Raw genomic sequence first — 12,453 nt, 5'->3', positions numbered from 1 at the left:
CTTTTATTCAAGTTAGGTTGTTATACTCCAAACTAAATAACAAGAAAAAAAGTAATAATAATACAATGGATTCTAGAGAGAGAGAGAGAGAGAGAGAGAGAGAGAGAGAGAGAGAGAGATGAATGTTTCTGACTCTTGTTTGTAAAGCTTCAAGTTCAGTTGCAGCAGCTCATGGCAGCACCTAACACAGATGTCCTACTTGTCTTGCAAGCAAAACACTCATCCAAAGCCACTACTACCTTCCATCTATCCACATCTTTTGGCACTTTACCCTTCTTTTTCTCTAATATACTACCTTAGATTTATATCCTTTGGCACTGCTACTCAGTTGCATTGTACTTCTCCCAGAAATATTTCTGACCAATACTTCTGCCACAAAATTCTTAACATGGTCTCAATCCAAATGGCTGGAAATTCTCCAGCCTCTGCATTGCCAGAGTCCTCATGTGCCTATCTGCTTCAAGAATTAAAGGTTCTTTCTTCTCATTCATCATCCAAGAGACTCATTAGTTTCTAGCTAGTACACAACTGGCAGCTTCCTTGTTTGATTGCTCACTGTGAAATGGAAACAGATGATTTGGGATGAAGTGGGACAAGACCAACAAGAAAGAGAAAGAATCCTCCTTGAATTGGAGCAGGAATGCCTGGATGTTTACAGGAGAAAGGTTGACACTGCTAATATCTCGCGAGTTCGGCTGCATCAAGCATTGGCAGATTCAGAAGCAGAATTCACTAATCTTCTGCTTTCTCTTGGAGAGAGATCATTTCCAGGCAGAGTAAGCTATGAACTTAATTATCTCACTGTTATGGTTGATACTACTAGATTTGGAGGAAATAAAACTGAGCTATAAATCTCTTTAATACAGCCAGAGAAATTGACAGGGACTCTAAAGGAGCAGCTTGATTCTATTACTCCTGCCCTTCAAGAAATGCAGATGAGGAAGGAAGAGAGGCTACGACAATTTCGTGAGGTTCAGACAGAAATCCAGAAGATCTCATCAGAAATATCAGGCGAATCACCGCGCAAAAATGTTGCGGTAAATGAAGCTGATCTCTCACTAAAAAAGCTTGTGGAGTACCAGAATGAACTACAAAGACTTCTCAAAGAAAAGGTGCTGATATAATCTCAAGTCATGCAATACATCCATCTGTTATGGCAATCTTTTCACCTTTTTAACTTGTCTTTATTTTGTTGTTGTTGGTGATGATAGAGTGATCGACTTCGCAGAGTTGAGGAGTATAAAATTGCAGTTTATGACCTTGCTGCAACTATGGGGATGGATGCTGTAGTGGTCATTGCTGATGTTCACCAAAGTTTATTAGATGCTTCAGGAGGAAAGCAATCAAAGAACATTAGTGATGATGTTTTGGATAAGCTTCGCTGCACCGTAGAGAATCTCAAAGGCGAGAAGAAGATGAGAATGGAGAAGGTGATCTCATTATCATCTTTTAACAATTAAATGTTGCTTGTGGATAGATGGCTCATAACTATAATTCTTAACTGAAGTGAGTATTGGAATACAACATAGAATCACTATGCCCAAACAATTAAGTGCTGAAAAGTCTCAGTGTATTAAATGATTTGTTGCAAGCTTCAAAAAGTTAATAGCATGAAACAAACTAAAAAGACTAATTATATTTTTCCACACAAAGTAGAATTTAGATGACTCCTCTTTATTCTTCATTCTCACATTCTGAAAAAAGAAGGAATGGAATCAGATGGAAGAACCACAGATAACTACAGTTAGAGCTAGTTTCACGTATGCGCTCGAAATGGAAAAATGCAATCTTTGCTAGAATTTGAAGTCATTTATGTCAGGCGGATGGAGTATTGGCATATGGCACAAGGAAGTCGCGAAGATACTCCCCTTGATGCTAATACGAAATTAGAGTTTTCCTAGAAATTTCTCCCAATTTTAGAACAAATGACATAAAAGAAATCAGAGAAATCACCAAATTAGACTCATATCACATGATTAAAGTAGATTTACCGGCTTCAAGTTTTGGTACTTTGTCATATATTTTGAATTAAACACATATGTAGTTCTACGCAAAATTGGACGTGCTACCCAATATCTAGGGCTAAAAGACTTTCAGTTATCCATGAAAAGCAATTTAAAGTTCTAAAAAGGCCTAGATGTTTATTTTAGGGCGTGCCATGGTTGTGCCAGTGTGTCATGCACTCAGCACGCCCCGTGCCACTGGCACGACAGTCCTCAGACAAAACTACTTTTATCTCTTCAATGGTATTCATGTAAGTAAAGAATTTGAGTAGGTTAATGCATCGCCAATTGTTCAGTTCAGATACCTCCAAATGGACTATAACTGCTGTTGTTTCCTTAATTACTGTACTACATTTGCTCTGTCTAACATTTCAATACTACTAATCTGCAGCTCTGCAATCTTGAGAAAGCATTGACAAACTTATGGAATCTCTTGGACACATCCTTTGAGGACCAGAAACCATTTGCTCACATTAGGATCTTTTCATCATCAACCTGTGCAAATGGAATTTTAAGTCCCGGAAGCCTTACACTCGCCACAATTGAGAAGGCACAAACTAAAAACTAGACACAGTATGTTAGATGTAAACTTGAGGTCACAGCTAATCCTCACATTTGAAATTTCAGGTTGAGTCTGAAGTTGAGAGGTTGGATCAGCTAAAAGCAAGCAAAATGAAAGAACTATACTTCAAAAAGCGAATCGAGCTTGAGGAAATATGCAAGAGATCTCACCTGGAGTTACCATCTCAATTAGAGATGGATAGAATCATGAATCTCATCATTGCTGGTGTGATGCTAGCTTCACTTCCTTCTCATTTGATTTTTCCAAAACTATTTTAGCTAGTTATAACATTTGCATTTGACTGACTTGAAGGAGATATGGACCATGTTGACCTACTGAAGAGCATGGAAGACTACATATCTAAGGCAAAAGATGAGGCTTGTAGCAGGAAAGACATTATGGACAAGGTCGAAAAGTGGATGGCTTCATGCGACGAAGAGCGCTGGTTGGAAGAATACAGCAGGGTTTTCTCCTAATCCACCATTTAAACACAAGTCTAATATTATGTTTCAGGTAATTAAGATCTGCATCATGTCATTTGGATAATTTTTCTTGTCGACAGGATGAGAACCGGTATTCGGTAAGCAGAGGAGCTCACAAGAATTTGAGACGTGCTGAGCGTGCTAGAATAACTGTCAATAAGATTCCAGGTAAGTGTTACATGGTCGTAGTAAGGATAGATGTAAGATAGAGTAATGAGATGCTAATGAGATGAAAATTGCAGCCTTGCTGGAGTTACTGATGATGAAGACTAAGATATGGGAAGAGGAAAGGAAGAAAGTTTTCTTGTATGATGAGGTGAGGAATATCACTCTTTGAGTAATTAACCATTATGCTCATATTTGCCTTTCGATTACTAATGGTTAAATTCCTGTGTTTGGCTAATTTGAAACATTTCAAAATCCAGTAAACAGCTTAGGCCATATTATATCCTTAAATAGCTTCAAACTTCTTTTATGTATCAGTTAATTGACATCTATGAAGCATCATGTTGATAGAGGACAGAATATACGACAGCGGTAAAGAAATATAACCATATAAGGATTGCTAAACAATAACAGTTGCAGAAGAAAGTCCTTATCAGAAAGTACAGGCTGCAACTAAGATAATTTGCAACTATTTAATAGCATTTTCCTTCACAAGAATCAGCATATCGAATTTTCCTTTTCAAAAATAGTAGAAGATAAACAATAACAGCCATCTTTTAGTCATCTGCAAGTGTAATGCATAATTTTCACCTTATTGAGGGTTAGAGTCCTTGTCCTGCATCCATAATCACTTCAGTTAATCTCATCACAGCTCCCTCTGTTGGCAATGCTTCAAGAATATGCTTTGTTACGGCAAGAAAAGGAAGAGGAGAAGTACAGGCAGCGGGTAAGTTTCGATTCTACTCAATAATGAATATAAAGGAAAATCAAACCAAAAGATCATACCTTATACTTGTACATGATCATGCCAAATTCACTTGCAAAAATATTATCACTCTACAGGAAAGGAAAAAGATCCAAACACAACTAGTAAAAGTTCAGGAGAGTTCATTCGGATCGAGGCCGAGGACGAGCAGCAGCCGCCTTTCAAACAGAAGCTTAAACAGCAGTTTTGCTTCTCCCTCCCCTCTGAATAAGAGGTTGTCAGATAACAACTATCCAGATCAAGAAAGCTCATTGATTAGAAAAGGCAGGAAGGCCCAGATGCAGAAGAAGATCTGGAATAATAGACACGACCATAGTCTTAAAGTAGACACAGCATCAGAGATCTCGGCGACGTTTTCAGGCCCGACATCTCCTTAATTTTCTTAACGTAACGAAACCATAATTGTTTGTATAATTTGTATGGGGATGAATACTGAACTTGTAGAAAGAAATGTTTGTAAACGAAACTGGGAGTTCTACTCGATTTCAAGTATGTGAATGTGATGCTGTAGATATCGTCAGGATTTGTATTTATTAATTTGAAGTTATGGAGCTGAGAGTTGCCACTTTGATGAGGTTTTATATGTTTAAGAGTTGTTACGTTATCATGTATGAAGTTATGATTCTATCTGGGGGAAGAAGCAGTAACTCGATGCTACAGAATGGATTCTTTCTTGAGGAGTTTATGCAGCAGCTTTCGAACTATAAATTAAATAGACATTATAATATTTGTTTCACTAACCATATGAGTATAATCCTTGGTATGAAATTATGAATGTGGATTTCCTTTATGCCTCTTTATTCGTGTGATCAGGAGGATGACAAAGTGGAAAAAAAAAAAAGAAAAAAATCAAATCAAATTTCACCCAAGCAGGCTTCCTTCCTCAAAAAAAAATCAAAACCTTCATCTGAAAAATCTAGTGAAAATAAACTTCCGACCAAGCTCACTTCAAATGGGTTGAGACTTGGCTTTGATAAGACTTGCCCAATCTATGAGATGGTTGATTAAAATACCCTCTTAACTTGCTATAGGAAAGAACATTGGCTCTTGCCAATGAGTATTTGAGACTCCCGCTTCCCTACCTAAGGATTCGAATCTAACTCGATCTTATCTGTTGGAAACCACCTTTGTTTGGGTTCATAAAGTTCAACACTGATGACTTATTTTCGAGTTCCAATAAACCTGGGCTGGCTTCATCCTACGATCCCTCGTCGGGTTCCCCGATCATAGTCGGCAATCACTACAATCTCTACTTATCCACTCTTGAAGCGGAGGTAAATGACCTTTGAGAGAACTTCATGTGCATCCTCTCGGGCAATTCTCCCATCTCTAAGTTGAGATTGACTCTTACTCCTTGTCAACATCCTTCACCTAGTCGGAGATGATTATAAATACTATATATCTTCTTATTTATATCTACCGTGAAGCCAATAAATCTATGGATAGAAACATAATTTAGTATTACTTCAGAAAGAGTTCTACCTTGACCTCTTTTGGTCACTCATTCTAGCGGCCTGCTTCATAACCGAATTGATTAAGTAATATATTTTATATTTTCTTTTAATTAAAAATCCACATAGCTTATCTATTTATTGCCCATCTAGTTGTGTTGTGACTAATATAAACAAACAATGCTAACACAACCCATTTGACTTGAATTTTACTACTTCAAAGCATATATCTGATATCTATTTCTACCTTTAAGCTGATACAAATGTGACTCATTTAATAAATAAATAAATTAAAACTATATAAAAATTATTAAGAATAATAAACGAGTTATTGAGATAGTATATATAATAAGTGGTCATATCGTATCGTTTGTGGATTATTTTGAGCCTCGTATCCTAATAAATTTCTAGCGAATCCGAAGCTTCGCACCCTCCACGCACGTGTCCGCAGTAAACCATCTCCACGGTGGCGCGACGCTTCCCCCGATACAAAACCCCCCCCCGACCCATCCTCCTATTTCCCTCTTCCACCGTTCTCAAAACCCTAGCAAGATCTCATCCGCTCCTTTGTCGCCCTCTGTTAGATCGTTGCAAGCCATGGAGCTGCCTCAAAGCGACTTCGATCGCCTCCTCTTCTTCGAGCACGCGCGCAAGACCGCGGAGGTGGCCTACGCCGCCAACCCCGTCGACGCCGACGTGAGCTCTCTTGGCTAATCTGGTCATCTTACACATAAGATTCATTTCTCATTTCTCATTTCTTTATTTTTCTAAAGAATCTTACGCGATGGGGAGGAGCGCTACTTGAGTTATCGCAATTCCAGAGCGGTCCTGATAGCGTGAAGTATGTTCAAGGTGATTGTGTACTTTAATATGTTGTTTTTGACATTAAAGTTTCTTTATTGGTAAGAAATGAGTAGTTTGTAATGTAATTTCTTGCTGTTTCTATGTATTAGATGCGGTAGCGAAGCTGGAGGAGGCGTTGGAGGCGAATCCGGGGAAGCACGATACACTTTGGTGCTTGGGAAATGCTCACACTTCACATGCTTTTTATACCCCGGATCACGAGACGGCGAAGGGTTACTTTGCAAAGGCGACTCAATGTTTCAAACGGGCTTTGGAAGAGGTGTAAATCTTATGCGTGGTTTTGTTCTGTGCTTTTGCTATTGGTTGTTTGTGATCTTTTGGGGGAACTGACATCTTGGTTTCTTTTAGGATCCTGGAAATGATTTGTATATTAAATCATTGGAGTTGTCAGCTAAGGTACTTTTCTTCTTTCTATTGCTTGTTATATTGCTGTTGAAATCAGTTAATATAATGTTGTTGCTTTCTTCTCTCTTCTCTTTCACCTTGCGAGTCATCTTTTGAACAGCGCTCTTCAATATTGGTATATCTGAAGAGTATGTTATTATTTTCTTTCTCTATAGTTCGTGACTCATATTCAATATTTGAGTGGTAATATCTTGGTCTTTGTTGTACTTATAATGGTTGTCTACTTATTAAAGATTTCTTTGCCGGGTGACAATATTTTGGAGAATTTAGGTTCTCTTATTGCACATTCTTTTCTTCGTAACATTTTACATTCTTTCAGTTATTTTTGAAGCTACTTATTCCCAAGGTTGGAAAGAATATGACAATTATTTTTTATCTGTATATCTGGCGACATGAAAATTTTAGATTTAGTTCTGGGGTAATGCAATCTAAGATATTTGCGGATTGATTTTAAAGATCATATGGAATGAAGAATTGAATATCAAATAATGAAGTTGAATATGAAACAATAATCTGATAGACAAGTTGGATCTTGTACATTTTGTGATGAATATTATGAGGTAGGTTCTTGATTAGGGTTGACTTAATGAAGGATGTGAGTGAAGCAAAGGTGAAACGTTGGGTCAGGTTTTAAGAATATGCATCTCTGACTGATGGAGATTGATGGAGCAATGGTGTATCCTGTTTTGTTCCCTTAGCGGAAGCCATTCCAAGGATCTTTGTTGTGGTGCCTCAATAGCTACTTTTCTCAGCAGTAATCTTGCTGCTGGGACATACAAGTGCTATTTGTAGTTTTGCACCTCTTCTACTCTACATTAAAAATTTGGGACTTTTTCATAGTTGGCACAAAAACATTTAAAATATCACAATTGCCAATACATTCTTCAAAATATCATTATTGCCATCAAAATTATTGAGCTCTTTCAAAAATGTCATGTCGCCAATTAAATCTAACTAATCATGGTTAAAACTAAACCTATATTATGAAAGGACCATTTTGCCCTTTATATTTTGCTTAAAATTATTCGAAAGCTATTTTATATTACTTGATATCATATTACAAGAAAATGAAATCTTATTTTACACACCAACATCAAGAAAGAAGGATATTTTAATCATATATATATGCTGTTAATTTTAATGATCATCCATAAAAAAAACTAACAGAATGGCAATTGTTAGAGAGTCAAAAGGTTTATGTGGCAATTATAATATTTTAAAAGTTTGGGAAATTTGCATATAACACCTTGCTTTTTAATGAAATTGCGGTTTACATTCTATATTTTCACTATTTATAAATTGAGTCTTATAATTTAGTGAATATGAACAAAAAATATTTTAGATTAGATTTGAACTAATACTGTGAGAATATTCTATTAAGTAGAGGTATTTTAGTTTTAAAATAACTAAGTGCCCTTAGTATGATATTTTTATAATTTTTTTAGTATTAGTTAACTTAACTCAGAAGTTTAGTTAAATTTAAATAACAGCTAGGTTTTTTGCTGTACAGATTTGCTAAATAATAAGACTCGATTTGTAAATAATAAAATGTAGGTTGTAAATCATAATTCTGTTAAAGGACAGGGTGTTATATACAAATTTTTTTAAAAGTTTTTAGTGGTAATCATGTGAAAAACGTTTATATTAGATGATATTGTATGCTTTGAAAAAGGATCTAGACCTGATGCTTGTGAGGATTCGAATACAGTTTGTTGAGCTTCATAAAATCTATTGATACTACTATCTATCCTTTTCTAGAAAGATACTACTATCTATCCTTTTCTAGAACATTTCACATATTCTTGTTTCATTTGTTCCTTATTTGGTTCACTTCTGTAATTCCTTCCACAATGCCAATTTACTTGAATTCACTATTCAAATTGCTTCAAGTGATTTTTTTTTCCTTTATGTCATGAAATAGCAAAGCTCTGTGTATCAATTTATCAAGTCTTATGTCATGCGTCCTCGATTGCATATTATTATGTCCTCTAATTGGTCTTATGAGTATTCTTGGGTAATTTTCTGTGGCCCAGAATTAAACACCTCTCTTTGAGTGTTGTTGCTTGGATGGCGGTTGGTTATATAATTAGCTCAACACTCATGTCAACATAATCAAAATGGTTAAGAGACACTTATTGTTACTTTTGTGTTTATTTTCAAACTTAAAAAATTAATACCTTGAATTGTGAGCAATTCATTTGAGGATCAACTTATTCTCCTAAGCTAATGTGGTAAGCTATTGACATTGTACACACCAATTAACATGAGTTTGGGTGCCCTTGTTCCAAATAGTCCGTTGTTGACTGATGGCTAGATCAGCGCATGGAAAACTGTGACAGATTGGTATTGATCATCTTGGGTTGTACGAATTTGAACATACATCAATTGTTGAGTAAGAATTTTTATTATGTGCTGATGCTATTTGTGCATGGATGTTTGATAATTTAAGCTAAGAATGTGAGACTGTTCAGGCGGTGTTCTTTGTCATAGAAATTATGCAAATTTGTGGTCTATAAATGATTAGTAGATTTATTTGATCTTTAACACATCAGGCAGAATCTTATGGTAACATGAAATTATGAGTTCTGTTAGACCAAATGACCTTTGAAGACTGTATAAAGTATACATTCTGGATTAACCAGAAAAATGCCTCTGCCCTTAATTTTTCTGTTTGATACTGATGAGCCTTCACTGAGAATGCTATTGCACCACTTGCACAAATTACATAATATTCCTATTGTCAATAGATTCAGAAATGCAAAACAGAAGGGTTAATACATTCAGAATATCAAAGCGCTCTTATGAATGAAAATAATTGTTTTGGTCGTTGGTACTTTGACATTCTTGAGTATTATCTCATGGGATAAAAGATCCTGTTTTTCCTCCCCATCGTGGTTGGCATTAGCAGTCATTGTCAGCTTTTAAAGCTGCACATTATCTACCACCAATCCAGCAGCAGCTAATATCATCATTGTAGTTTTTTTTTTTTTTGCAAGTCTTTATGTACTAATTTTCTTTTCCAATTATCTCTAGCATATTGCTCAAGCTCAACAAACATATTTATATAACTAAGAATTGATTTATGACAATTGAGGTTTGTTTTCTTGTATTGCTTTTGAAAAGTCTTTGCTTGTGCTGTCGACATTACTAAATGCTATGCTTTAATTTTTATGATATGGATATTTAATCTCTGCTTGTTCTTTTACCAAATCTGGGTTGGTACTTACAGCCTAATACTTATTTCAGGCACCTGAGCTGCATTTGGAGCTCCACAGGCAGATGATGGCCAGTCAACAGGCTCCACAAGGGGCATCTTCTGCTTCAAATGCAAAGGTATTGTCTGCTATATATTGCCAAAGACAGTTAAAGATTTGAGATGGCTCAAAATAGAAGGTTACAGTGTTCTCTCCTGTTCATAAATGGGCATTGAGTTTGTATGATTCAGAAAAAAGGGGGAAATCTGTATTGCATGTATACATGTTGTATGCTAGCTTTTTTTTCTTTTTTCTTTATCTTTTTTTGCAACTTATATTGGTGCTATTATAAGCTGCTCAGATTTTTAGAGTAATTGCTACTAATTTTCTGGTTCAAGCTATATAAACATGACCAAGAATGGCAAATGTGCATATAAGGGAAAGAGATAGCGGAAGGGCAAGTAGCCAAATGAACAGCGGTCATCATAAGTGGGTATGAGGTAAAAAGGACTTAGATTTTCCAATGATAAATACTTGAGGATTCAACAAACTTGTAGAATGAACTTTGAGATAATTTTGGTATAATAAAGGAAAGAGAATAATATCAATGGCTTGCATGGGATTGAGTTCTGGTTGAGCCAAACTCAACCACAGGTTTGCTAGGGAAAGCTGTCCAAGATCTTGAATGCAGAAATGTATGACATGGAGTAAAATTCGGATGGTCAGCTTTTAGGCTTCTGGCTCAAGACTAGGCCACAAACATGTTCTCGATGCACCTTCTTGGTGCTAAATCATGGCTCCTGTCAGTGACACTACTAGCATGACGTAGTTCAATGCCACCCTTCATCAGAACTTTGTAGGCAACTAGTGTGACATGACAGTTGATGAACCTAACGTTATTTTGGCGTGTCCAACTTAAACTACATGCTGAACAAAAATCAAGGCAACATAAAACAGTAAATCAGAACTAAAAAAACTTGATTCACAGTTATTCTATTCTAGTTTTAGACTACACTACGCCGACTTGGAATAAGTACCTATGATTTTTTCGTCATGCGTTTTAGATGTCCTCTATCATTATTAGATGTTCTGTTTCTTCACTGAGATGCTTTGCCATGTATTATGAATTGGTGGACAAAATGAATCATGTCATGAGATATTAGTAGCACTCTTCATACGAAATCCTGAAGAATAGGTGAGGAGACATCCTTTTACTATCCTTAAATTTTTTTACTTTCACTTAGAAAGAAATGAAATGCTGAAAGTGAGTAATATTTAGATGATCATACTCTCAGTTTCACATCAATTCGATGAAAACAACTTGCGACTTAATAGTGCATTAAGGCTATGGTCCTAGTTACTACGTACTACAACATATTAATTTATTCCAGTGTTCATATGATCCCACTTTCTGATGAAAGTCCTGCTTCCTAGCTGACTTATATGGGCATTGCTTGTATTACTTGAACATAAAAGCATTTATCAACTTGTAATTATTGTAGTACAACACAATTGAAATCATAATAATTCTAATTTGTCTGTAATTTAGAAATTTTTTTGGTTATTGCTCCCAAATGAGAGTTCTTATAGTCCATGCACCATGCTGTATTATTTGCTTAGAGTATAGGCAATCACTGTTCAGCTAATGGCCAGTATCCTTTCCAGGTGACTCAGAAAAAGAAGAAGAAGAGCAGTGACATGAAGTATGACATACTTGGTTGGGTGATTCTTGCAGTTGGCATTGTAGTATGGGTGGGAATGGCCAAATCTAATGTCCCACCGCCACATTCTCGGTGAAGAGGCTAGCTTCCAACTCCAGTTGCTTAAATGAAGTCTTCTGCCCTTTATTCTTTCAATTGTGCTGTGCAAATTGAATGGAAGAAGTTGAGTAAGGGCACAGTGGATAAATAACGCATGCATCTTAGCTGCTTATTTATTTCCAAGCCAAACATGGTCAGAGTGTATGCATGCTTCTGGTTATTTTGTTCTCGTTTCGTTTTAATTATTATTTTGGCATAGAAGTCTTTTTTTTGCCATAGCATGACAGAATCCCTATCATACATTTGAGTTGTGCCTTCTAAGGTTGGTGGTAATGCGGTTGTCAAATATTGTTGTTTATCTGGCAACTAAGAATGAGAATTTTTGGCCTTATAGTGCATATGATGTTTTTGGCAGACGAAATTCTTCCTTGCTTCAATTGTTTTACTTCTCTGATGATCGATCTAGTCATACTGGTCCTACTTTTTTTAAACGTAGCCACACAGCTTCGGTATTTCCCAGGGAAAGCAGTCGAAATATAACTTGTCTAGATCAAACATTGATGGTACTCTGCACTATGCAATTGTTTGTAATCAACAGTCTTCGATTCACTTGTGACTTCTTGTAAACCAATCTTCTTCCTTAGAGTATGGACATCTTTTTCATTTAAAATCTGCGCTAGTGCGCAGAAGTAGTTAGACGGTATATTGGCATTTGGCTATCTAGACAGACACTCGGTGTATTTCTAGATTGCACCCAAGTAGAGGCAAAACTCTGCTCCTATTCTTGGTGGGCTAACCTAT

At 36.2% G+C, this 12,453-nt stretch overlaps 2 protein-coding genes across 2 annotated transcripts; both read left to right on the top strand.

Moving 5' to 3' along the window:
- Positions 1–121: 121 nt before the first annotated feature.
- LOC140768706 (65-kDa microtubule-associated protein 8) lies at positions 122–4,529 on the top strand. Its single transcript, XM_073109083.1, has 11 exons — positions 122–472; positions 573–776; positions 867–1,112; positions 1,212–1,430; positions 2,395–2,553; positions 2,631–2,790; positions 2,878–3,029; positions 3,128–3,215; positions 3,290–3,363; positions 3,865–3,939; positions 4,056–4,529. The coding sequence occupies exons 1-11, from the start codon at positions 191–193 to the stop codon at positions 4,353–4,355; spliced, it is 1,959 nt and encodes a 652-aa protein (XP_072965184.1). The 5' UTR covers positions 122–190; the 3' UTR covers positions 4,356–4,529.
- Positions 4,530–5,918: 1,389 nt separating this feature from the next.
- On the top strand, positions 5,919–12,052 carry LOC140769354 (mitochondrial import receptor subunit TOM20-like). Its single transcript, XM_073110030.1, has 6 exons — positions 5,919–6,125; positions 6,203–6,281; positions 6,383–6,552; positions 6,642–6,689; positions 9,945–10,031; positions 11,558–12,052. Exons 1-6 carry the CDS (start codon positions 6,027–6,029, stop codon positions 11,687–11,689), a joined length of 615 nt encoding a protein of 204 aa, XP_072966131.1. The 5' UTR covers positions 5,919–6,026; the 3' UTR covers positions 11,690–12,052.
- The last annotated feature ends 401 nt before the right edge of the window (positions 12,053–12,453 follow it).

This window comes from Typha angustifolia, chromosome 10, assembly GCF_048772165.1.
Source record: "Typha angustifolia cultivar Huaian chromosome 10, ASM4877216v1, whole genome shotgun sequence".
In the NCBI taxonomy this organism is placed as follows: domain Eukaryota; kingdom Viridiplantae; phylum Streptophyta; class Magnoliopsida; order Poales; family Typhaceae; genus Typha; species Typha angustifolia.
Note: the sequence above shows the minus strand (reverse complement) of the source record. Positions and strands in the feature narration are given on the sequence as shown.